The following is a 27,524-nucleotide window of genomic DNA, read 5'->3' as shown; positions in this document are numbered from 1 at the left end:
TTGGAAAGTGGGGGGTTTTGAGTTTTAGGCCAGAGGAAAAAATAAAGAAATCTGTCCCAATTGTCTTTGCCAAATAGAGAAGTCTGGAAGCATTATGGAAAGTTAAAGTGAAAAATCTAATTGATGATACTGTCCTGATTATACATTTCAACAGAAGAGAAAAAAAAGAACTGCTTGTGCCCAAGTGGACCATTGCATTAAAAAAAATGCCTATTATGTTATTATCTTTATCTGTCATTTTAATTTCAGCTCTTGCAAAGAGGCACATAATGAGAAATTTTAAATGAACTGTAGCATGAGAAACTGCCTTACTTTTTGAAACATGATACTATATTAAAGAAACAGGCAGTGTGATTTCCTATATTAAAAATGAAAAATACCTTTTGGATAAGATTAGGTTTACACTGTCTGCCTAGGTGAGTACGGTAGTCACTGAATTTGCATAACACAGGGTTATAAAATGACAATAAACAGCTGTTTGAGAAACATACTATGTTGGGCCTCTGATAAAAGCCTTAGTGATATGTGGGATTTTATTTGAGAGTTTACAAAAAAAAAAATTAGTGCAACTGTATTTCTTAAATTATTTTTTTTAAATTAACATTTCCAACACAACACTTAAACGGCAACTCTCAATTATATGAGATGTTTTATTTAAAAAGCATGTCTAGTGTCTTTGAACAGAACAGTTCTTTTTGCACATTTACATGCTACCCAGCTGAGCAGCCAACCCTTCCATTTGACAAGGGCTTTGTTCTGCCTACAGGCCTATTATAAGCCCTAGATTGTTTGCCCTTAATAAATTGCAACAATAAGACAGAAACCTCTTTCAGGTTAAGAGAAATAAAACATGTTGCCTACATAGCAAAGCATATGAGGTTTAATAATGACAACAGAAACATATCTACTAAATCTCATTTGCTTTGCTCCCGGATCACTACAGTTAAGATAGTACAAAAATGTTAGCATCTTTCCATGCACCAAACAAAAGATTAAAGAAAACAAGAGTGGGACAAAACAACTCTAGCTACAGAATGTTTTTTTTCTTCACAATATAAAATCATACTGAATGCTATGTAAAGAGACTAGTGGGGGCTAAACAGAAAGAAATATGAACATGATTAAACATAGCACAAAAAATGTTTTTAACTGAAACAAATCATGATTTCATATTATCAAGAGGAAGAAAATAGTGCAAATTATTTAAATTGAAGAATTTGTACTACTCTCTGATGTGTTGGTGTGCATCGGCTTTTATGTACCTTTCAGGCCCTCCACTGAAACACAAAACCGTACCAATTTTACTTTTATAACAGCATAACAGCTAATGAGCATTCTTCTGTGGCTCAAGTGTTGGTGGAGAACTTGTGATCTTATACAAAATTGTTAAGCCCTGTTTCTCAGGCCCCTTTGGTAACATTCAGCTGTCAGCTGTGTTGTGTTTGCTGAGATTGTTAGAGATGGCTATCTTTGTTGAACCTAGATCTGCACAGTTTTTACACTTAAGCTGGAAATTCCCAATGGCCTTTTAGAGTATATCTGCAAATTATGGAGAAAATAGGAGGCAAAAAGGACAACATTCTGGACTCCTTGTGCAACAGTAAAATTGAAGAAGGTGAGCATAAGTGTTATTAAACCACTAAGTATAAGCAGTTTGGAAGAGTTTTCTCTATTAGAAACTCATTAGTTACTCAATAAAGTGCTTTCAGAAAGAAATTCCAGTCACTGTTCTGTTTATAGCTTACTTTTTTAATTCTTTTTTTTTAATTTGCACATGGAAGTTCTGAGAATATAAGTATTTCCTTCCTTTGATTGTAAGAGAAGTACATACATGTAGTACTTGAAAATGTTGCTGACAGGCTAGAAGTGATATAAACTTTCAAAGGAAATACAGTGTTTATGACAGGTATTGATTCCACTGCATTAAAGGCTACTTTTCTTTCTTTTAAGGCATTTTTGAGCTATGGACAATACTCTGGGGACTATAAGATATTTTCTTGGGAAATTTCAGTATTTCCTACTGAAATTTCTGTTGCCATTTCTGCTCAATCATAACCTGCAGGAAACATGGTCGTGGTTTTTCTCTCTCTCTTCCTTTGTGTTAAAAGAATTAGAGGGGGATTCTTCATTGTCTCTGCCACAGTGCAGTGATAATGTGCCAGCTTCACTGCTTCTTCCAACTGCTGCATGGAACCAAATGGAGAGCACATGATTTGTTGTTTCTGAGAGAGCAAAGCTTGCTTGTTTCACCTTGTGGCTTCCTACAGTGTTAATCTCTGTAGTATCCAATTTCTGGGTGACACTTGTAAAAGGACTTTCAAAGGATGGGCATAAGGAGAGAGGTATTAATGGTCTTTCATAAGGGAATTAATGGACTTGGGAACAATGGAGTAGAAAACTTCTATGAAAGAGACTTAGAAGAGAGGAAGATACATGAGACAAGAAGAAAAAATACATGAACCATTAGGTTTCATGGTAGAGGCAACCTTTAGTAAATTTTGAAGATTTTTCTCATCATATACTATAATAAAGCATTAAATCATGTTGCAGAGTGTCTTAAAATGTATGTAATACCTATAATAGAAAACCACTTTAAGATGCTTTAGAAGCTTCTTAAGAAGCCAACTGGTATAGTTACTGCAACTGCAAATTGGTTTGTTTAGAACATAATTACAAATGGACTAGTAATTCAAATTACAAAAGTAAAATGTTCCAGGTACAAAATTCGTCCCTTTTCTACAATGGGAAATTGCTGTAATACTGCAATCTGTTTCTTGAGACCTGATTCCTCTTTCAAAGATCAGGAAAAAAAAAAATCTTCCATTTTTGATTCCTAGGTCTGCAATACTTCATCATTTTCAGGTTTTTAAAGGATTCTTTTATAATCATTATCTTATATCTTACTGTAAGCTTTGGAAAAATTGTTTTCTGTCATAAGTTTGCAGAAAATGTCAGCACAAGAAAAAAAATCTGGAATTATTAATTTTTAAAAATAGTAATTGTTCAGTATACTAGAAATTTAGTCATTTTGACTTCAGAAAGATAGACTACCAAGCAGGTGATAAAAATCATAAGTGATGTATAGGACATATTATCAGCAAATGTTTCTCCTGGTGTTTCTCTATAAATATGCTACTAGATGGTGTGATGGAAATTACTTTTCTTTGATTTATCCATCATTTTTATAAGCATATTGAAGCAAAAATAGTGGTAATCTTTCATCTGAGGAGATTGTTTTCTTTCTTTTCTTCATCGTGAGAATGATGTAGTCTAAAAATAACTTACTTTTCTCCTTTTACTGGGGTTCATTACATTGCAAGAAATTATTTGTTTCTTTAGACAAACTGCGCAGAGATGGATATTGCTAACATATATTTTTCACCTTCAAATTAAGCAGAGCAAGAGAGATCAGAAAAATACCCAAAGATCAAAATATATCACTTTGATTTTTCCAGCTCAATCTTGTAAAAACCCTTGCTTCTCTCAAATATCTAAATATAGATACTATTATTTTCTCCGTATATAAAGATCTCAGATGTTTACAGCCCTTTTACAATTAAATACATGATCTGTCTGCTCAGCCAGACTAAACCTGGGTACTTTCATTAAGATCACACTGGTTTTGGTTTTGACAAAATAATTCATCAGTAGCTGGAAATTTGTGTTTACCAATAGCTCGCATGCACTCTTGAGAGGCAGGAACACAAACTTCTTCTCATGATATCCTATGATATCCTTCTCAATATCCTATGATCTTCATTTAGTTCTTTGTATATCACCGTGTATTGGTAAAAGACAATAAAACCTGGATTGAATTTAGGACATCAAGAAAGGGTGCTGAACAAGGGATAGACATAAATAATTGTCCATATCCTCTACATTCTTCTGAATGGTCAAGAGCAAAAAATAGCCCAAACTTCTATTCCCCTTTTGTACTCTCCAGACTTCCATTATGTGAACATGCTGGTTGCCTCATAAATAATGCCTGTAAGACTGTTAGAGGGAACCAGCCAAACATGGATCAATGAGTTGCTGGTAAGGGAAAAAACAGTGACCCAAAACTTAGCTGATCCAGCAATATAGTTGTATGTTTGTGCCTCATGTATTTGCAGAGCATCAGATTCACTATGTTTGATCATATACAGTAGTACAAGGATTCACTGGAAAAAGTTGGTGGAACACTTACTGAGGGGAAAAGAAAACTGGCATAGAAAGAGGGTCTACTTAAGGTGGAGGAAAATTAGCTCTTCTAACTGCTTCCATGTGTGAGATCAAGGAAATAGAGATGATAGCGTTACTTAGTTCCCAAAGCTGTTTCAGGAGCAAAGCTTGCAGATCTGTCTTCAGGGGAGGTCATCACCACTGAGAGTGGTTGTTTTGATGATTGGTAAGTGAAACTAGTGTCTTGGATAGAATCTTGTGAAGAGTTTGCTAAAGCAGAAAAAGGATGGCCTGTAAAAGTAAGCAAGTATCTAGTTATTTCTGCTCAGTATGTTCAGTGTTAGAGTTGTAGAAGCATATCTGGTTGTTAAGCATAGCCCACCTAATGTGTATTTGTCTGTGTAAAGCAAAGGTGTTGGGCTCTGGTTTTTTACTTATCATATGCTCTCATCACTGTTCAGGAACAGGAAGAGTAGAAATATAGGTGTTGTGGGTGTGTTGGCTCACACAGCTTTATTTGCATATGCTACATGTTTGTCTCTTCATTGCCTCCACAGTCTTATTGTTGCCCCTCTGCATGTCCAAGGTTATGTGGGTTTTACTCTGTCTGAAAGATCAACAACTGCTCATAATGAAAAAGTTGCTAAGAGAATGTACAAGTGTCAGAAGAGACTGATGTGAAATCAGGGTTATGGGAGTGCTGTAGAAAGGAGTTTAGATTTTGCAAGGGAAATAAGTTGCAACATCATATTATTTGGTCCCAAGTTGTGTGCTTCTGCTCATCAGTCCAACTCCCTGCTCTTCAGTAGGGCTAATATATGACATAGAACAAGGTATGTGATCCCCTGTGTTGCCTCTGATAAAAGAGCTATAATAACATAGTACATCTTTATAGAGGAGTTGTGAAGATAAATGCTTTAAAGATGATGTGCTCAAAGTGACTAAAGCTCCTTCCAGTACACTCACTGTAGTTTGACCACCTTCTTACTCAGGAATGTCACAAGATTTTGCTTGTTGATCCTGTTTCTATGTTTCCACCCCGCTCAGCAGATGCACTCCTGTTACTCAGAAAAATATCCTGAATATTCCTCTCACACCTGGCTGGTATATCCTTACATACCTTGTCACTGGTAAACTTGGCAAGTTGACAGTTTACAAAAAGAAGAAAGGGAAACAGTGTGGTTGCTTTTCTGGCTGGTGGCAGGAGAGAGCAGGGAAGGGGAGACAAAGTTTCCACACCTTATCTAGGTTGAATGTATGTATGAGCTGAGTGTCAGAGGTGACTGTATATGGCTGCATAGAGCGAAATGTTGAAGAACACCCCACAGAGATGAAAACAGCTTCAATCAATTGCTCAGGCTGAGCTGCTCCATTCATCTTGGTATTCTCATAATCAGTGTCACCAGCATTAACATGTGTAATTCCATGCTCATTCTTAGCTTCTGTAGTCAGTCTCAGCACTGATGTGCTGTCTGCTTAGAGGTTACCTTTTCTCTCCACCTAGACAGTTAGGCTTTTGCTTCTGACCCCTCCCAAAATGCTGGCTTACATTCAGACATCTGACCAGTGTTAGTTCAGAGTCTGTGTAGCTCTGTTTTTCCTACATTCCTCCTCTGCTGTCTTCCAGTTGTTGATGCTTTACTTTGGAGCACTGCAAATAGTGTCTAAATGATAGTGGAGAAGCATATACCAAAAGAAAGAACAAAGTGGACTAGACTGTGCTATTTCTAAGTATTTATAAGAAAATATTCATCAGCTGGAGCTTGTCTGACTGGTAGAGCAACAGTAGGTAGAGGAAATGATTTGTTTTATAGGCAGTGTGATCAAGATTCTGTGAAGGCTACAACATAGAGAGCAGCAGTTGAATTGATGACCAGTGAGGCATATGGTATCTAAATTAATAGCATAGGATCTCCCAGGAGGAGGAGGTCACCAGGGTATCAGAAGGCTCAAGCAGAAAGTTCATTTTGTCTCTTCCCATATTAAATTCCTGAGATGGTTGCTATACTGATTTGGAACACTAGATAAAACTGGAGATGTAACACTTTCTCTTGAGTCTTTGCAATAGAGTTTAATGGACAAAGTTATGCACATTGCTAGAACTACCTCAGCCTCACTGTGTACATTTCTAAAACTTGATTTAGAGGGATTTTGATTACTGTGTTCTCTTGTAAACAGTGTTACTTCTAGAGTGCAAATTACCTTACCCTTAATGAGAACAGGCAGCAGAAATTCATAAATCAACTGATAACTGTATCTCATTAAAGAGAATCACTGGCACTACAGAGCAGCTTCTTTTTGAATCACTCCCTGTGCCAAGTACACTTAGCATGTGTAGCAATGGAAGTAGAAAAAAGTAGTAAATCAGGAGCCCAATTCAGTTTTTCTGGGCATCTACTCCACTTCCTTCTGTAAGAATCTTGACAGAATATTATTTTTCAGCCCCATACTCTTGTGCATTGATAAGAATGGCAGCATGTTATAAAGTTAGTCTGATTACAGATGAAATTGCATGACTTGGCATTTGGATTTTTCTCCAAGCTTCTTTTTAAGACAAAAAATTTGGAAAATAGTTATTTGTGGTTTAATGTGACCTCTGAAGAAGCAGTCAGTGGTTTTCAGTTGGAGATTTCTATATCATTTGTGCATTGGAGTGCCAGCACTGCAGCATCATAGTCTCATTCTTATTTCCAGGCATAAGAATTAGGTAATTTAGACTAATACATTTCCACTTTGTTGCAGTATCTGTGTTTTTCCATGTACTCTTCTTTCTTTCATATGTAATATGTGATTCAGCTCAATGCCAGTAGAATATGCGAGTTTTCTTCATGTAGTAGGAAAATGGGAATGTGAGATTTACTGAGGGAGAAAAGCCAAAATATGTAACCATTTGAAGATTTATCTTTTTTCTCCCTTGGTCTCAGAGGTTCCAGAAGTGTGAGAAAAATTATACTGTTCATTAGACTGGTTCGTGAGTCATGGCCATGCTGACACACTCATCTTTGAGGAGAATATCCTTTCTCCTCATCTTGTCCTGGGTTCTCAAACAGCTGGTCAAGATGTTTGTCCCTGAGCAATAGGAGCTGATTGGAGACTGAAGTGAAATGTGATTTATTCCCAGATTAGGGTTGTTTGCTTTGATTGGCATGGCTAGCCAGCCAGCAGAAGGTACATGCCTCAGCCAGTACTTCTGAGGTTTCAGCTGAGCTGGGGTAAGTTGTTTAAGTGTTTGGTGAGGAGCAGCCTCATAATCTATGTGCAGAATTGAGGCAAGGAGCTCCTCTTTTCAAGCCTGGAGCAGTTGTGTGTATGGCAAGGGTCATTCCCCTTGTAAAGAAGAGGGGCTAGCTGACTAGCGTCTAAGAGTATGGTTAGAATGACTTCACCTTTTTATAGTTCTGTGAAGATGGAAAGCATAATAAAAATATTGTGTACACTTGAAATAATTTTATTGATGGTATTTTACTTTTCAGAATTGGAGTGAGGGAAATTTATATTTGGGTAGTTCATGTAATTTATGCATTTAACTATGTATGTATTATTCTGCACCACTTAAGGCATCAATTTCTGAAATGACACAGAAACATACTGTACACTGCTTTCCTGAAAAGAATTTTCTGCCAGTCTATGAGAGCAGTGTTCAGCTAGGGAGAGATAAGTCATTTCAGAATTGTAATTTAAGTTTTCCCCAATCTTTCACGGGATCCTGAACATCTGGTGGCAGTCAAGAAGACTGGCATTTTAAAAAAACAAACACCCCAATTTAGAAATCTAGTTTTTCTAGGTCCTGTTCAAAAACTCTCCCCCTGTTGAGGGCACTCACCTATGTCATAGTTAATATGTATTTCACTAATATGTATGTATAACTGGAAAAACCTACCTTGAAAGCATTATACAGAGAGGGTCTTCAGATTCTCTCCCATAGTGTGAAGACAATATCTCTTTCCAGAGACACCTTTAATGCCAGTCATCTATCATATCTGTGTCCCTGTTTTGACCCTCACAATGCAACTATTAGGCTTTTTCTTCATATCTCTATTTTTTCCCCAGCTAAAGTGGAGTTGTTGAAGAGTTTATATAGAGCTCTTGCCTTTTATGATAAAGATTATGGACATTTTTATACATTCTTGTTCAGTATTCCTTGAAGAGTGGGTTATTTCAAAAGTGCTTCTTGAACTATTGAAAAATACTGCCATTAGAAAATACTTACTGTTTTCTCTACCAAAAGGTTCTAAAATTACAGCATGAGTTCATTAAATAACAGGTGTATTTTTACAGTGTTGGGTGAATCCACTCAGCCAAATCCATAGCAATGTGGCAACCATGTGATCATCCAGTATTTATGTGTATATTAAACAATGATCTTTCTGGATAAACTTTGTGCTGTTTCCAGTTCTAACACAGTATAGACACAGCTGTTTAATTTGTCAATAAATATACTAAGTAACTATAATTACTTATGAGACCAAGTTTTTAGATAATATACTTTCTGTAGTTAAGAGGAAGCAAATAAATTAAAAAAAAAAAAAAGAATAGCTATATGTTTCTGTAGTCATAAAATTATAAGTTCCCATCCAGTCTTCCCCAAACAAATGCATTCCATCAAAAATACAGAGGCTTTTTATACCTAGTGTTTCCCCAAAGGAGAGAACAAGCAGGATGCACACAGCAGATCCTTTTCAGCTGCTCACCAGAGTCTTGGCTTGCTTTCTATTTTGTAGAAGTCCATTTCTAGCTGTTAGAGCTGTGACAAAAATGCAGCCATGTATGCCAGAGGCAGAAAGCATTTCCAGAGAATTTGAAATTATCATCTTGAACTAGAAGTGTCCCAGGCATTCCAACCAGAGCCAAGAATAACACTTTCAATATTGTTATGATTAAGAGTCTGATTCTTTTTTAAAATTTGGAAGCAAGGGAAGTAAGTATATCCAAAAATGTTCACCAATGTTCCCCAAGACAGGAGGAAGGGTCACAAAGGGCCAGCCAAGGACGGAGCAGAAGATGAATACATGACGATATTTAAAACTTTGACAACAGGTTTGTGAGGCATAAAACTTTGTGAGGCATAAAACTTGCTCCACTTCTCATAAAGGGCAGCTTAGCTTTCAGAAGTTTGGGAAATCCTCTATTAATCTTTGTCAAATCCACACCTACACTGGGAAATGTTGAGGCAAGCCCTTAAATCCTAAATATGCCTTAATATGTGCCAATCTTGTCTAGGATTTTGTGGTTTTCCCTAAAGCACAGAAAAAATGCAAGAGATACTATAGCAATTTTTAAAATTTTTTATTTTCATCTACTGATGTTCAAATTACACTGTGTGAACTGGTTATTCCTCTTCTTTTGCCAGTCATGTTGTGTACTGTAAAAATGTGAATATGCTGAAGTAAATAAAAATAGTATGAATGGCATATAACTCAGAACTGTTGGCAGTGTATCCACACATGGTTGACGCTGTATACCTAGGGTAATTTACTTTCTGGTGAAACTTCTTGCTGTTGTGGATGGGTGGTTTCTCTTTAAACCACCAGTACATCTTTAAACCAGAAATAAATGAGGGATGGTGTGAAGACACTGCCTTCTGGAGCAAGCTTATTACAGCTTTTTCAGGTTTAAATTTTGCCACCTCTTATGGACAACTTGACTAGGAGGCTTGGCTGAATGTTAATGCAGCTGTTCACTTTAAAATGATCCTGTCTCTGATTCTTTGTCACAATTCCTATTTAATGGAAAGCAACCCAGGAACCCCAGGCTGTGGACAGCCAGGTGGCCAGAGCCCATCCAGGCTTCCAGGGTTGTTCATGGCTGTGCTGGAAGAGCTGAGGAACCGGGGTGATCACAGGAGGGACTGGGGGGGGGGGGGGTCATGGCAGGTGACTGCAAATTACTTTGGAGGGACTGTGAATGTCATGAGAGGAACTGGCAGTGGCAGTGTGAGCCATCACTGGGACAGGTTTTGGGGTAGGCTCCAGGATGAGGTACTTGGAGCCCTGAAGTCAGAGCCACAGCAGAAACTATGGAGGGTACCACTGGCAAGCAAGCAGCTGTTATTCCAGGTATGCTACCTGCATTCAAACCAAGGTCCACAGAGCCTTGCATGGTGGTACAGCCACTCTGGGATACCTGAATCTGAAAAATCCTGATTTTTAAGACACCTATCTAAGAAACAGTGATGGTGACTCGTGATTTACATCTACTGTGTTTAAATCGACAGTAGCCATCCAGCCCAATGTAGCCTGAGCCCCTCTGACCCCGGGGGCTTTAGGGGTCTCGCCGCCCACCGTAGCAGGCAGGGTCCCATGGAGGCAGTGGGGCTCTGGGAGCCCCTTGCCCCTCAGTCCCATGCTGGAGCAATTCAGGCTCCGGCTCTTTGCATCCGGGCCGCCGTGCTCCCCGCGGCGTCGACGGCGCTGCCGCTGCCTCCCTGGTGGGCCCAAGAGCTGCTCCGGCCCCTACAGCCCTGCCGGTCGGGACCGGCCCCTTGGTCTGCGAGCCAAAGCTCCGCGCAGAGCTGTGCTTTTCAGCGCCACTGTCCGAGCGGCCCCTGGCCCGGCTGCGCTACCGGGAGCAGCCCCCAACCCCCCGGCGCTGCGCCTCCTCCCGCGCTGCGACTCATCTCTGGTGTCCCTTTGCTTTACACTAGGACGTAGCGGCAGCCCATTTCTCATGGAAATTGTGCTTTGTGTAACTGAATTGACACTTGGCCTTGATACCTGTATCTCCTGATAACTGAAACAAATTTCTAAAATAAATATTGTACTTTGATCTTCCAGCCCTGCATTTTTAATGACAGCTCAGAACATCACTTCATTAAGAATACATTTCAGGAGACTGAAATGCTCCGAGTTTGAACACTAATTATTTGTACAGAAAATTACGACAACGTTTCATTTTTCAGCCCATTGGTTTCTTCCAGAAATGAGAAATTATTCTCGATTTTTAGGTAATGTACTTTCTTGGATGCAGATTTATAGCATTTGTACTATGGCAGCTGTATAGAAACTTATCCAGTTTTCCACTAAGTCTTTTGCAACTTGACAAATCATTTTGGTTCGTCGAGATATCTGGGGAAATACCGTACTTTAGAGAATGGAGAGAACCTTGGGGTGTTCAGTGTCTCCTGACCTACCTATCCCCTTTCATTTCGTTTAGAAACGTTGTTCTGAGTATCCATCTGGCAATTACTAGATAAAACGAATTTTTAAAAATCGAGGTAGGGGTTAAATCGGGCATTTCTCATATGTCTGGCTTTGACATAAGTTTGGGGATACAGAGGTTTAGGGACAACGCAACCGCGAGCGCCGCCGTTTCGCTTGCCTAGCGAGTTGTTGCTCCTCAGGAAGCAGAGGTGCGGATCAGGCTCCCCACGTGGGGTTCTCCCTCGGCTCAGGCTGCCCCAGCTACAGTTTAGACTCGAGGGGACAAGTGCGCTCCTGCCCCGATGCGGCTCTAGTGGCACGGCTGGAGCTTGGCAGTGAGCGGGGGGCACCCGACGGCTGCGGGCGGGGGTGCGCGGGGCAATGCCTGTGTGCGTGTCCTCTCGGCCGCGCTGTCGGCCGGGGCTCGCTGTGGTTCCCCGTTAGTCGCCATGTCCCGTGTTGACGTGGCGCAGCCCCCGGCGGATCGCTCATCGGCGGTACTGGGAGGTGTTCGTGTGTGGTGGATGGAGGTGCCGAACCCCGTGAACCCCGCACCCGTGCAGGCGGATGGGGAGCTCTATCGCCCGCAACCTCACGCCCTGGCGGGAGCTGCTGCCGGGCCGCGGCGTCTTGCAGCAGCGGCGAACCTTGCCTCGATGCATCAATGCGTGGTAAAAGCGCTGGATGCGGGACCCTTGTCTTCCTGTTGCCAGCCTGGTAAGCAGTTACCTGGCTCATGAGAAGAGCTTGATATGATTGCTGCGTAGTGTTACATGAGGTCGAGCTTTTATTTCTCCCCAGGACTCAATATGGAGCCGTGGGAGAGGACTTGGCACTTTAATCCCTTCAAAGAAACCGATCTAATTCAAGCCCTACAACTCTTGAAAGTCTTTGAGCGGACAGTGATTGTTTCCACAGGAAAGGCAGATAAAGATCTCTGTGTGCTGGCGTTTAAAGAGACTTCAGTGGCGGTGCGAATACAATTGAACCCAGCGACTGCGGGGAGGATCGAGTTACCTGTGCAAACAGCTCCGGAGGACCAGAGCCAGCCGGCATCTGCCCCCACCTCCTCAAGACGGAGATGAACGTCCTGGTTTGGTACCTGGCCAAACAGGCCGGCGTTTGCGATGGCCTCGGAGCAGATGGGGAAGAGGGGAGGAGAGGAGCGCGTTTCCAGGGCCCCCGGCGGAGCGCGGAGCTGAGCGGGCCCACGGAGAGGCGCGGGGCCCCGCCTGCCCCTTGCTGAGCGGCACATGCGAGGGGGCCCGCCAGCTCTGCAGCCCACTGAGCTCAGCAGCCGACGGTGGCGGCAAGCTGTGACCCAGATGTGCCTGGTGCTGGTTAGAGGGTCAATAGCTTCACACATGGTCGAACGCAAGGCAGGTTAGATCTTTCATACACACATGCGTATAGAGATGTATAGACAGAGGCCGAAAGGTGCGGGATGAAGTAACAAAGCGCTTGGGGCCGACTTTGTCTTTGGGGCAGGAGGTGAGAGAGCAGGGGAGGCAGAAATGCGGTAGCAGCGTTCGTGCTCCGGAGGAGCCACTGCGATCTCCACTCCCCGCCGGCGCAAGACAGGCCGGCTCAGCAGGCCCGCCAAGAGAGACTCCGGTCTTCATTTAAAGAAATTATGTCTCTTACAGCCGGCTCCCACTAGGGAAGAGGAAACTTTTCCTTTCTGTTTCCCGGCTGCCCGGTTTGTCGGTGCGTCTGTCTGAGAGAGCGCTTGCTGCTCCCGGCAGCCTGCTGCTCCTCCCCGGGCCCGGCTGGGCGCCTGGCCTGGCCCCGCGCCAGGCGGGGGCTCCCGGTAACAAGGGGCAATGCCGGCTGAGCGAAGTGAAACAAATCCAGCTACCAAAGGAGAAAATGCGCGGTTATTTGCCGAGTCATATCGAGGGCATACCCCTCAGCCTCGGGGGAAGGGCGGGCGGAGGGAGGGAGCGGGGAGGAACCACCGACAATTGCTCCAGGGAAGTTCTACGGCTGGGATCGACCAGCCCCGACCAGGTGAACTCGCTGTGTTATGTTACCTTCAGTCTTTAAACACTATAAGAGGAATCCGGAGGCAGATTCCTCGAGCGATAACAAAGACGCGTTGTCACTTTAGGGCTCTGCCACAAATTTAATTGCAAAAAAAAAAAAAAAAAAAAGGAGGGGGGATCCAGTGTCTTGCACATCCAACGCGAGGGTCTCTAGGCGGTATGGGGTCCTTTGATCAAGAAAATCCAATTATTTGTGTATATACATTTCCCACATAGTGATTACTTCATTAATTGTCCCGCCTTTATCTCCTCCCTTCCCATCCCCCCTAATAATCAGTTCTTTTATCCAGACCAACAAACACACCATAGGAGCTTTGTGGATTCAAAGGATTTGCTTTCGCTTCTGAAAGAGCCGCTATTCTTTGATGATTGGGTAGCGGCAAACTTCAAAGCCATAAATCTTCTCTCTGACTGGTTGGCGGCCCGGCAAAGTCCTTATCAAATTCTTGGAGGTGATCCTGGCGCAGTCAGACAGTCCGCGGAGATCGCGCAGCGCGGGGGGGGTGGGACGCGCACGGAGGCGAAGAGATCAGAAGGAAAGAGAGAGAGAGAGGGGGAGAGAGAAGGAAATTGGGCAGCTTCTCGTCTTCTCCTCGGCGTCCTCATGCCTCGGCAGTGCCCCGGCGCCTTCCCTTCGCCCCGGGCGCAGTAGCCATGGCCGCGGTGGCTGTCCTCCGGAACGACTCCCTCCAGGCTTTCCTCCAGGTCAGTACCCGCACCCGTGTTGCTCGAACTGCGCCGAGTCCCACGGCTGTGACCCGCATTGCGCGGGGGCAGCTGGCGTCAGCCGCCTCCCTCCCGGGGCTTTTCCCGGCGGGCGGCCCGGAGAGGTAGGTGGGGACCCCCGCGGTGGTAGGAGGCCGGACTCGGGCTTCTCGGGCTTGTAACTTCCCTCTCCCGCCAGCAGCCCGTTACTAACTCGAGGCAGTGCTCCGTGGCAAGAGGTGTGGGGAGCGCGGGGGCTGCCTCCCTGCCCACTGCTGCTGCTTCCCCGGCCCAGGAGCGGCGGCAGGGCCGGCGGCACTGACCGCAGGCGGGACCGGTGTCTGGGCGGGGCGGGGGGACCGGGCACGTCCTGCCCTCTGGGTGCGCATTGTTTTCGGAAAGTTTACCAGCCGTGCGGGAAGCGGCGGGCCGGCCCCAGCCGCTCACGGGCAGTGGTGCGGGAAGTTTCTCGCAGGCCGGTGTCTGCGGGCGGTGAGTAACGCGCTCTCTTCCCTCCTTCCCTTCTCCCCTCCCTCCCGTTCCTGCGCAGGACCGCACCCCCAGCGCCTCCCCAGACTTGGCCAAGCACTCGCCTCTGGCTCTTCTGGCCGCTACTTGTAGCCGGATCGGGCAGCCGGGCGCAGCGCCCTCGGATTTCCTGCCGGTCTCCTACGACCCGACGCTGGGATCCCCCTCTAGGATCTTCCACCCGTGGAGCGGCGAGATGCCAGCGCACTCCCCAGGAGGGCTGCCTCCGCCGCATCCCAGCTTGGGGTTGACCCCTCAGAAGAACCACCTGCAACCCTCCTTCGGAGGTTCTCACGAACTGCCCCTCACCCCCCCGGCGGACCCCTCCTATCCGTACGAGTTCTCCCCCGTCAAGATGCTGCCCTCCTCCATGGCCGCCCTGCCGTCCAGCTGCCCGCCCGCCTACGTCCCTTACGCCGCCCAGGCCGCCCTGCCGCCCGGGTACTCCAACCTGCTTCCGCCCGCCCAGCCCTGCCGGCAGCTGTCGCCCAACCCGCCGCCCGAGGACATCCCCTGGTGGAGCATTCAGCAGGCCAGCGCCCCGGGCGGCTGCGGCCACCGCTTCCCCGCAGCGGCGGCGCTGCCGCGGAGCTTGGTGCTGGGGCACTCGGACTTTGCTCAGTACCAGACGCAGATCGCCGCCCTGCTGCAGACCAAGTCTCCCCTGGCGGCAACGGCCAGGAGGTGCCGCCGCTGCCGCTGCCCCAACTGCCAGTCGGCCGCGGGCAGCGCCCCTGAGGCGGAGCCGGGCAAGAAGAAGCAGCACATCTGCCACATCCCCGGCTGCGGCAAGGTGTACGGCAAGACCTCGCACCTGAAGGCGCACCTGCGCTGGCACACGGGTGAGCGGCCCTTCGTCTGCAACTGGCTCTTCTGCGGGAAGAGCTTCACCCGCTCCGACGAGCTGCAGCGGCACCTGCGGACTCACACGGGCGAGAAGCGCTTCGTCTGCCCCGAGTGCGGGAAGCGCTTCATGCGCAGCGACCACCTGGCCAAGCACGTCAAGACCCACCAGAATAAGAAGCTGAAGGCGGCGGCGGACGGCGTCAAGCGGGAGGACAGCCGCGACCTGTGACCGCCGGGACAGCCGGCGGCTGCTGCCTCTGCGGGCCGAGCCGAGCCGCGGCGGGACCTGGGCGGGGGCGTTTCTACGCCGGGGACAAGGCGGCGGCGGCAGGGAGAGGGCGGCCGGCTCTCGGACTCTCGCCGGGCACGGCGAGCAGTACTCCGGCCGGGGGCGGCCTCCGCGGACCCTCAGGTCCGGGACTGGACGCTCATAGGGCCCCGGGGCCGTTCAGAGGCAGGCGCCCGGCCCGGCCTGGAGCGCGGCTGAGGAGGGTCCCAGGCGCTGGGGCACGAGCGGGACCGGCCCAGTCCGGCCGCGGGGGTCGAGGCTTATAGACACCTGGGGGTGAGGTGGCAGCGTCGGTGTGGCCGCGCTGGGGCTCGGCCTTCGTGCTTTCAGGGTAACAGACTGAAGTTTTGTGTACAGGTTATTTAATAGTTACGTTTGAATACACGTGTTCCCCTCCGTCTTCGACCCCGCGCGGGGTCTAGCATGAGATGTTTCTGTAAAGCGACCCGCGATCGCAGCGTGAAATAAACACGTTCACACCGGGGTCAGCAGGGACGGTCCCGCCGTGTCGCTCTCGTTCGATCCTTCCCCGGGGGCCGCGCGCGCGGCCGCTGCCTTCCCGCCATTTCCCGCTGAGGCGGCGGGCCGGCTCCGGCTCCGGCTCCATCGCGGCGGCCGAGCGGAGCTCAGCGTACGGTGACCTGAGAGCTGCTCATGGTAAACTCCTTTAAAATCCCGGCAGCTGCTTCGGACGGGTGTGCCTGTTGGCTTTGGTTGGTGGGTTGGGTTTGGGTTTAGGTTTTTAAAGTTACTTTCAATACTTTGTTTCCTTCACATGAAGATAAGAGAAAAAAGAGAAATGCATGATGCTGGTACTGGGAATGAACATACAGGTCAAGTTCTACAGACTGGATATATGTTTGTGCAGAAGTGGGCAGCAGTCAGTGTTAGTGCTGCCCCTTCTCAGAGAGGTCCAGGCCACAGGGCCAGCCCCAAACAGCTGCTCCCAGCCTAAGCTCTCTGTGGCACAACAGAGCTAAAACACGCTTAAAATGTTAACTTCCTGTAAAACTGCAGAATTTAGGGGCTGAGATACATGTTACCCTGCCAGTACAACAAAATGGCAGTCACTGTCCTGCAAAGGGGAAGACACTTGGCACAAAATTGTATTTAGAAGTACCTAGTAGATAGTGACAGCCTTTAAGGTTGTCTTATCTCTCTCACTGGGCAACACGTAAGTATGGCATATTTCTTTTAAAATAATAACTTCTCTTACTGCAGTGAGATCCCTATTTATTTTTTTTTAATTGAAATCTATGTAGCCAAACAAACTGAGCAACCTGATCAGTGATTTGCTAAATTTTGCATTCTAACATTGAGAATACTCCTTATTTGCTCCTTATAGTTTTGCAACATCAGCTTTATTTTCTGATTACCTAATGAGACAGTGAAGTAAAAAGTGCCTTCAAAACTTCACCAGGACTAATCTGGAACTGTTCAGCTTCAGGTGAGGTCCTCTGGTGGTAGTTGTCAAGCAAGCTTTGGCACAACTATGTTGGTAGAGATACACTTTGCCATGGACTTCTGAATCAAGAAAAAACACAGCTTGATAAACGTTTGTAATGACAGGACATGTAAAACAAATGTGTTTGTATGTATGTCAAATACCGCCAAGAATCTCTTCTCCTGGGGAATCATGAGATGAGACAATACCACGAGAACCTTCGTATCTGAAGTAATGAGAAGTTAATGGACAGTTACCATGGTACAGGTCTTTAATAATATTTTAATATTTATTATTCTGAATTAATTTCCCACACCATATTCTTAGGGTCAACTTACTGAATTAATAACCAAGCAGCCATCTTCTTTTCTACTGGAGAATCTTCTATAAACTGTCATGTTTTAGAAAACATTAAGAGGAATATGTTTTGCTTCAATAGTTAGCGTTCCTTTGCCAAAGATTCAGGTGTCAGAAGTGTGTCATTGAGGGATATTAAGTAGAAGATGTCTTTAGTGTTCCACATGGAGTGACAGCAAGGCAAGAAATGAACAATGGACCTGATCCAGAAGTCCTTAGTAAATGAGACAAAAGTGCATCCCATTTACTACATCAGTAGGACTAAAATATTTCATCAGGAATTACAGTTGTGTTTCTGTAATTTTAAAATGTGTTTGTGCAAGTATTTCTTGCTTTTTAAAATGTTTCATGGCACACAGTGGCAATCTGGTTCCTTTCTTTGCTATTAAGTTACATTAAGAATGTAGAGTTAGAGAATTTCAGATTGCTTTAAAAGCGAGTTTGTTTCACTAAATAGTCTTTCAATTCTGTATGTGGATCAAAACTACTTAAAATAGTGACGGAAAGTGCTTTTGTTGGTAGCAGTACAGGAGAAACAACAGTATGCCAGAGTAGGTAGGAGAGGTCTCTTACAGGATAGAATAATTCCCACATGGCGATGGCCTTTCCTGCTGAGTGAGTGCCAAGATGAAGTGGAAGTGTTAGTGTGAGCTGAAGCAATGTCTTAGATGGTTTCTGGGGCAAGTTTTGCCTAAGAGCGAGAGATCCCTTCCTCTTAGAGCAGATGTAACTAGCAGAAATTAGCCTGATAATGGCAGATGTGGTGACTTCTAAGCTGGACCCTTATGAAAGATTTTTCTCCAGTTTGAAGACATGCTGAATTTGCCAAGCATCTATGTTGTCTGGTCTAGCAGACTATTTTGGGTTCTTATTCCTTCCACAAGACACAGCTTGTACTGAAATACTGGAAGTTTGACCACTCACTTAAGTATGAGCCTGCAAATAATTTGGGTTTGAAGCAAAAGACTGTAGCCCAGCAGTGTGAGCACCATTTCAAAGAGGCGGTGGTATCTGATTCACAAAAAAATCCCAAAAAAACCCACCACAGTGGTGGTGTGTTGTAGCCTATGCACCTTGTATATATGTGTAATGACTACATTAAAGCTTGAAAGTGCACAGCTTAAAATACATACAGTCAAAATTAGTTAAAAGCCTGTCATGAGTGAGAGATGTATTTAAGTGAAAACCCATAGCATCAAATGGTAAGGAAAACCTTAATCTCTAAGAATCACACACACACACACACACACACACACACAAAAAAAAAAAAAAAAAGAGGCAGAAAATTAGGGATTTAGGAGACTTACTCAGGTAAGTGAAACTAATATAAAAGTTTATAATATAAAAATATTAAATAAAACTATTTCTTTGTAAAGCTTTTAAATAGTTCATTGGGAAAAGGAAGTTTACAAGCATCATAGCTGTTTCATACTCATCTGTAAATAGCTAAATCATATGATAGCTTTTCAATTGAAATCATTAAACTTTTTTAGTAATATGATATTTAAATATACATGTGACCTTTCTGATGCATAGGTAGAGCATTACAAAAATATATTGCTTACATCTCAAGAATTTATTTCTAGTTGCCAAATTGCACTCCATAATAAAATTAACTTTTAATTTTGCATTCACAAAATATATTTTATACTTTTAGCTGTTTCAAATCAACTAGAACAGCTGTTCATTTTATAAAATTAATTTATTAATATTCTTCTTAATTATAAATTTTGAGTACATATGCTGCTCAAGGTCAATTCATTTCCTAATTTTAGAACTTAAATTTGTCATTGGTATAATAGACATATCATATAAACCAATTCATCTGGTATTTAATTCAAATAAATTAACCTCAACAAAAAAATGGGATATAGTAAAGAAAGTTGAGATTTGTCTTGAAGTAGAGAGCATTAAAAAATATTCACAACTAATCAACATTGTTTTCCAGATAGTTTGGGGTTTTTTTAATATGTTGTTAATCAAATTATTTTTAGTCAAAGGTCAAATAGACTAAGACTTTCACCTGGAAGAAGGTTGCAGGATTGCCCTTTTGATCCCGACTGACCAGATTTTCATTGCAATAATCCAAGAAATTTATAAAATTATGTTTCCTACCTCCTCAACTACTATTATAGAAAAATAGAAAGTTTTTTTAAGCTGTACTGGGAGATGTACTTCCTAAAACTATCATAGTGTAATTCTTCCTTCCATATTAAATTAAGGGTGTAATTTTTGAAAGAAATATTTAATCTTCAATTATTTGCAGATTTTGTTAGATTGCATTTTAAAGTAACTACAACGTAACTATCTCACTTGGTAAATTCACATATCTAGTGATAGTGCTGAATACTGAAGAAATAGGCAATATAATATGCTGCTGCCTTGAAACTCTTAGATTAAATATACCTTTTACTGTTCAGTGATATTCAATGACTCAGGACACCACTCAGAAGTTCATAAATAGATCAAGTTTGTGTCTCTGTGCAAGTAGTTGCACAATTACTGAGGCCCTTTTAAATGAGTCTTGTAATATTTCATGGATCTTGTCAGCCTATTCTCATACTGAGCAGTAAGAAACAGAAGTATAATGTCCAGCTTGTTGTCAGATTTTATAGTTTCCATAGAACCTTGTTTTTCCTCTATTACAGTTTTTGGAATTACTTCACACTTTTTATGAGATTGTGAATCCTGTGGTAAAGATGTGGGGTCTGCCACTCTGGCAACATCAGCTCAAAGACCTATTAGATTTTCCTGCCAAACTTTTAAAACTTAAAACTTTGTTTTAAACTTTTTTTTTTAAACTTTTAAAAACAACTTTTTACCAAAGAGGATCCCTAAATCTTCAAGACTAATGAGCTTTCCTTCAAAGGGATTGCCTAGCAGGTGTTTTCCATAACTTTGTATTTAAATATTGTCCAAGCCACTGAGGACCTGGATATGTGCAGCACCCAGCACAGCTCACCCTTGTCAGGTAAGTGTTGGTATGCAACTTTGAGAATAAGGATCCAAGGCCCTGGGCTGATTGAAGAAATATAAGTGCATGTAATCCAAAGGGTCTTTTAAATAACTTTATGGGTTTTATTCCCTGTTAATATTTACTCCAAACTGATTTGAAGTCATGTAGGTGTTTCAGTATGGATAATGAAAATCAAACAAAACGAACATGTATTTTGACCTTCTGACAGTGACAAGTCAGTAGGAGATTATGGACAGTGAGACTTGGCTTTTAGCCTGGAGGACATCAGTGCTGTTTTTCTTCTCATCATTTCTTAATATCTTTTGTGTTACACATTTACTTAAGGACACACAAAATCCCATTGTGTCCCTGACCCAGGCCTGATGATTACATCATTGCTTAGCCATGTCAGCAGGAGCTGACCTGGGGCAGTGTACAAAGCTGTGTGCTCCTGAGAAAGGTTATGGACATCCACTCAAGGGCATGTAGGGACATGTAGATATGTAGTAGGTCTCCATCTCCTCTTCAGGTGGCTGTGGGGTGCATCCTGTGCTGCAATGTACTGAAGTTAGTGGCCAAGACCTTCTGAAGAACTGGCAAGTTTGTACTGAGGTACAAACTGAGTTGCTATTCATTGAATGATTTAAGTGCACTCTTTAAAGGTGCAGAGGCCTTGTACAAAGTGTCTGTATAAATTCAGATTCTACAGTGCTGCTGTCTTGAAGCTCTTAGAAGAAAATATACCTTTCACTGTTCAGTGATATTCAATGAATTTAGCAGACCACTTAGAAGTTCATAAATAGGGCAAATTTATATCTCTGTGCACATAGTTATCAAGGCATTTTTAAAGGAGCCATGTACAAAGGCAGGTCATCTCAATCTGCCTTCTCTGGAGTATCAGTCGTGCCATTAATGCCAGTAATGAGCAAGTTACTCACTTTAGACAACATCCTAATTTGTCCTTCCTGTCAACCTGTGCCATCAGAAAGTGCAATCTTTTTTACATTTTTAATTTTCTGTTGCCACTGAATTATAGGCCTTTACCATGACAGTGACTGACATGTCCTAAACTGAATATATTACATCACCATAACATTTAGTATGGAGGAATGATGAACCACAAGGGGGAAAATGAAAAATAAACCCACTTTTTTTTAGGATACTCATATTCAAAATTAAAAATACTATTAAAATGCCATAAACTGATATTTTTCACAACTTAAATGTGTAATTTTGCAAATACCAAAGTCAATAGCTTTATCAGAAACAATAGTGTGAACCTATGTTTTTGCATTTTTAAAAGGTATTGTTGTCTGCAAAAACAATATATTCCTATTATCTGTAAGTTCCCGTTCTTATAACAGTACTGGCTGTTTAAACAATGTTCCAGTATTACCCTGTGTACTACTTGAAAACATTTTTCATTTTTCTTTTTAATAGGAACCAGACATCACAGAGCACACTTCCAAAACAGGCTCTAATTATAAAGCAGGTTAAAAGAAATTTTATTAGCCAAAGCCCATATCTTCACTTAGGGTCATATCCCACATGCTTTTTTTCAGGATCAGATGGTGTGCCTGTGATCTCCACATGCAGATCTCTCATCTGTATGGAAAGGAGATGTCAGTCACACTGCCACATTCACCCGTATTTCAGACAGCTCTCCACAGGTCTAGAATCCACATGTGAAGAAGAGAAAGGAAAATGCACACTATTCACTCATTAAAGATTAGACAGGAAAGATAACACAGCCTGAGAATGTCATGTGGTCTCAGCTATCATATGTTAATCCCAAAGGAGTGTGAAAACAGCTTCATTTCTTCCCCTCACATCTAAATAATTAGCTTTTCTTCTGAGCAGGAATTGTGGTAGTGCTTTGCTCTTGTTTAATTCTGCAAAGAACAGCCAAACACTTGACATCTGCTTGCTTTACATGTACTAAAACATTGCATGTGCACCTTAGTAGCCTAATATAGGAAGCCCATTCTTCACAGCATTACCTGACCCTTCAGCAGTGTGGCTCCACTGACTTCTTGCTATTAATTTGCTCTGAAAGAACTGGAAGAGTTTTAAGCTGGCAAAGATTACACTTTTATATTTTCCAAAATATTAACCAAATCTTCTTATGTGCCTACATGAGGCCTAAGGCTATGTCTGAGCTTCTTAATAAAATGCTTCAATAAATTGTATAATGACACTGAGAAGCTACTTGCAAAATACTGTAATCAAAGCTGTGTTTGGTGGTTGTATACTTAGGTTGGAGAGAGCAGCCATATTCTCTGTAACATGGGGAAGCATGTTCTCTGTAACATTTTAAAACTGCATGTGAGTATACAAAGAGAAACACTAAACATATTCAGCATATTCTGGCAGTCTACAGGGAAATGGTTTTTTCTCATAAGAGGAAGGTCTTGCTTAAAGTTTTTTCCCACAAGAGGGGGAAGATCATTGTGCTTCTGTCAAGGAGGAGGGTGAGGGAGAAAACAAAGTAGACAGGCAACCTTTCCTTTTCATGGGCCACCCTTGCTTGCCCTCACAAATCTCAACGCTAGTAAGGAGTCTGGGTTCCCCTCACATCCTAGATGAAAAGAGGAAGCATAAGACCCAAGAATTTTTTAGAAGCCTCTAGCTGCTTCACTTTCCTCAGCTCCCTTACGCAACTCAGGAGAGTTTGTGGTACAACTCCAAAGTTTTCTGCAGAGTGTTCCACTATGCAGCTGTTATATTGCATTTGTGGGCTTTGCTCTCTCCCCTGTCCACAAAACTTCAAATCTTTCTGCCTCACTACACATGAAGATGAAAGTTTCCTAAGCTAAATAAAGTGATTGCAAAGTACTGAAATCACTGAGACTAAAATGTGGGAATTACCTTCTAGATTTATCATTTTCTCATTAGAACCACAGTTTTAATCTGCTAAGAAATATTAAATATTAAACAGCCAGTAAAGCAGAATAGTATGTTACATTAAGCTAATTCCTTATAAAGTGCCTAAGTACATTAGAATTTCCTTTGTCTTTTTATTATATGCATTCATTCATCCTAGACTTAATTTAAAATAAGTGTCAAGTGTCAGATATAACACTGAGATCTAGATTCTGATCTAGTTGCTAGAACCTCTGACACTTAGTGAGCATGTTCAAGAAAGGACAAGAGGAGGGAAAGTTCAAGCCTGATTTTAATTAGCTACAGAAATTAGATGTTTCGAGTACCCAGAATGATGTATTAGAATTACATAATTATTTGGTTTGTTTGGTTGCTTTTCAATACACTTGAGAACCAGCTCCTAATTAAGACACACACGCACTATCAAAGATTAAAAACTTAGATGGTGGTAAAAACAATTAGAATTATGATGTAGGTTTAGATTCCCCATGGTTCTTGTACAGAGCTGCAAGACAGCATACAGTGTGAACCCATGGAATTTACTTTCTCTGCACAAGGTCCAGAAAGAGCTTCACTGTTTATGTGCCCTACAGGGGCATGGGCCACCCCAGAGCAGGTGTGATGCACTGGGACGTGATGGTTTGCCCTGAGCTGGCTGGCTCCTTTGACAACAGGAGCTTTACCCTTCATGGGAACTGCTGCAATTACCCATTGCCTCTGGGTAAGGACTTGTTCCTCTCTGCACAGGTCCTTCTTGGGCTGCTACCGTCCTTACCCTGCTCCCAAGGCTAGACTACTAGATCACAACAGAGCCTCTACCAGTTCAGAAAACATTCTTTCCTATTTAAAAGGTGTAAAAGAAAAACACAGCATACAACAAAACACCATTTTAAAACTAGAACCTAAGATCCAATGATTCAACCAAAATTACTTCCAATTACAGGTGTGCCTCACCCCTTTAAAATTAAATACGTAATATACCATCATTAATATGTCCTGAATGTTTTGCTCTTGATCTCAAAAGCAGTAAGCACATTCTCTCATGAAATCTTGCTGTAGAAATGACCGAGTTCCTACCATCTCAATGCCATGTGATAACCTCAATCAAAGCAGCCAAATCTCTCGACTTGCTGCTGATTCCACAGCACTTTTTTTGTAGTAATAACCACTTTTCTTTGTCATCATTTATTCAAAAAGGTAAATCAAAAGCATAAAATAGTCTCATCTAAGTTCTTGCCTGCAGGAGATGTTCTTCTCATCAGTTAAGCCATGAAGTCTTATGTCAGTCAGAGACAAACTATGGCTCACCTTTCTCTTCTCCTTTTCCATGTATAGAGGCTTCTTATACACGGGTTACAGTCCAATCTTAGAAAAAGAATTTTTAAAAGGAAAATATTTTTCTTCAGCAGTTTGGCAGACACAAAGGGGTACTTGTTTTTAGAAAGCTGCAACATCTTTTTATTTGCTGACCAGAAAGCCAATCCTTTGTTAATCCTAACAAAATTATCTGAATAGATCACTAATGCCTGTTAGTGTGAGGTGCATTTAGAGCTATATTAATGATTAATACCAAGGATTTTTTACATGCATGTAAAGCCACACTTTTTCACATTTTTACTTTTACCAAGCTTATTTTCATTTAAAATAAGTCATTAGAAATTCACTTTGAACTAGACTGCAATAAGCAACACTTCAGCCAAAAAGGTTCACTAAATGATTGCATCAGCCCTGAAGACCTACCCAGTGATAGCTGGCATGTCAGATTACACAGTTAATGCCCCTAAGTTTTTGTGACAACAGATGAGTGTGGTTAAGATCACACCTTCCCTCCTTCAGCTCTCAGGCATCAGTAATTAGGCTCTTATTAATACCTCTCCACCAAGTCTCAGCTTTTTCCTAACTTCTGGCAGAGGGGCTCCGATTCATATTTCTAGGATCAGAGTATTTTTCCCACTCCACTGTAATGCTCTCAGGGAAGACCTAACAATATCCCAGCTACATCTGTTTAAAATAATTTTGGTGCCTTTGGGGGAGCATGTGTTTAAGGCCATAAGGAAACTGCAGAGCTGCACATGCCCCTGGACCGAACCACATAATCATTAGAGAGTCCCTGAATGCAGGATGAGCCCCTGCTACATGCAGCTTCCCTTAGCAAACAGATATGGAGTTGCTTGAAATGGTTTTCTCAGGGGAAATGGTAAACATAATGGAGATGCACAGCTATCATGAGCCAGACCAAAGGTCTGTTTAACCTAGGAGCCTGTTTTCCAGTAACAGATGCTATGGAAAGTGAATTAAAAACAAGGCATATATAAAACAGATATTTCCCTTGGCACAGCCTCTCAGCTTCTCGGGGAACAGTGCTTCAGAAACTTCCTGAGACAGAATCGCACTTTCTGTGTTGTGTTTGATAGTCACAGATTGGCCGATCCATCACAGATTTGTCTCACTCCGTTATGACTGAATTTACACTTTGTGAGTCTCAATATCCTTCGAGAGTTGTTTGAGCAACCATGATGACTTTATAACCGTTTCAGTGTTGCCTGAATGCCCCTTAAAACTGAGAAAGGCACAGAATGCCGTTCTCCAGGCCGTTCACACCCACACGGTCTCTCATCGCACTCCTCCGGAGCACATCCCCGGTCGCAGCAGCGGCTCGCAGGCTGCCCCTCTGACCCCAGCCGGCCCTTCCCGCCCGGAGCACCCGCGGGACACCGGCCCCCGGCCCCCTTCCTGCGGCCGCGCCCCCGCCGCAGGAGAGCCCGGCGGGGCGGGGCGGGACAGCGGCAGGTGCCGGCAGGGCAGCGCCCGGGCCCGGCCGCGGTGTGCGCCCGCGGGGGCGGCTGTGCCGGGCTCTCGGTGTCCAAGTGCGGCCGCCGCGGCTCGGGGCAGGCCGGCGGCGCCGGTGGCGCTGAGCTGTGGGCTCGCCCCGCTGGACGGGCGCCGTTCTGCTCGGGACCCGTGGTAGCCGCGGGCACTTGAGGAAATAAACCTGACAGGAACGTTGGACGTATTTCAGACTTTTTGCGGCAACTTGGAAATAACACACAGAGTTGTAGATGCAGTTGTAGATACCTAACGTTTTTGGTGTAGTGGCTTTTTTGTGTGTCATGTTGGGTTTTGTTTGGTTGATAGGTTGGGTAAACTTTGATTTTTTTTTTTTTTTTTTTTAAATGCACGTGGCCCTCAAGACTCCTGGCCTTTATTTCTGTAATGTGGCTTGTTCACCTTTCACTGCAGTGGGATAAGCTTTGGTATTGTTATAGTTCATTTTTTCTGAGGGTCAGACATGCAACACCATTACCACACAGAGCTCTATCCCCACAGCTTGTCCCCGGGCTATGAGATGTCCCTGTCTCTGAAGCAGGTTGTGTAAATTCCAGAGAAGCTTTACTCTCATTAGTGGACAACTTTGGAGTTAAAGGAGTGAGTTGAAATATAAGGTTTTCTGGCTTTGGGGGTTTTTTGTTATATGCTTGTATGCCATGAAAGCTGATTTAATTTAAAATATAAGACATGATTAGACAAGCAGTCTTGACTTCTATTTTTTTCCCTTTATTACATCATACAAAATCATGAAATTATTTAAGACGGTAACATCTGAAAGGTGATAGCCTTCTGATAATTTATTTTTCCCAGGATAAATTTTGTAACACGTTATTATTGTCTGACATATATAGTCTCAATCCAATGTACAAGATCTGTCACATTTCCTGAATGCTTCAGATGGTGGATATTTGTTGCAAGAGGAATGGTCAAATGTTTGGACTCTGTGCTCCTTACGTGAGGTCAAATAATTACTGGTCTTTTTTTCTTCCCTTCGTCTGATTGTTTTGTTCCTACTCTTGAACTGGCCCATGCAAAGTCTCTTTTAACCACATCTAGCTAGTATGAGCTGACTGTAAAATACCCTACCTGGAGGAGCAGGAGGGAACACTGAGTCTCATCAGTGCCCAAGTTACAAAAAGTAAAAGCAGGTGAGAGTAAGGCAAGGGTAGAAGCAGTAGCTGTGTGGTGGTGCTGCCAGCTCTTGGGGCAGCCCTTAAGTATAGGCAGAGTTGGACTAAGAAATCTACTAATCACCTGTGCAGTTCTGCCATGGTTATTTCAGTGGCCTCTTCTCTCTGTTGTCAGAAGAGTGAATAGGATCACACCTGGGGTGTTGATGAGG

The 27,524-nt window shown here is 43.4% G+C and overlaps 2 protein-coding genes across 2 annotated transcripts in view; both read left to right on the top strand.

The window, feature by feature from the left end:
* Window positions 1-27,524, top strand: part of MYO3B (myosin IIIB) — a 230,947-nt gene that overhangs the window by 202,174 nt on the left and 1,249 nt on the right. The window lies entirely within an intron of this gene.
* On the top strand, window positions 13,792-16,204 carry SP5 (Sp5 transcription factor). The gene is made up of 2 exons (XM_053947154.1): window positions 13,792-14,050; window positions 14,601-16,204. Exons 1-2 carry the CDS (start codon window positions 14,000-14,002, stop codon window positions 15,651-15,653), a joined length of 1,104 nt encoding a protein of 367 aa, XP_053803129.1. The 5' UTR covers window positions 13,792-13,999; the 3' UTR covers window positions 15,654-16,204.

The sequence above is a fragment of the Vidua chalybeata genome, chromosome 7 (assembly GCF_026979565.1).
Source record: "Vidua chalybeata isolate OUT-0048 chromosome 7, bVidCha1 merged haplotype, whole genome shotgun sequence".
Taxonomy (NCBI): domain Eukaryota; kingdom Metazoa; phylum Chordata; class Aves; order Passeriformes; family Viduidae; genus Vidua; species Vidua chalybeata.
This window is presented reverse-complemented; position numbering and strand designations above follow the sequence as displayed.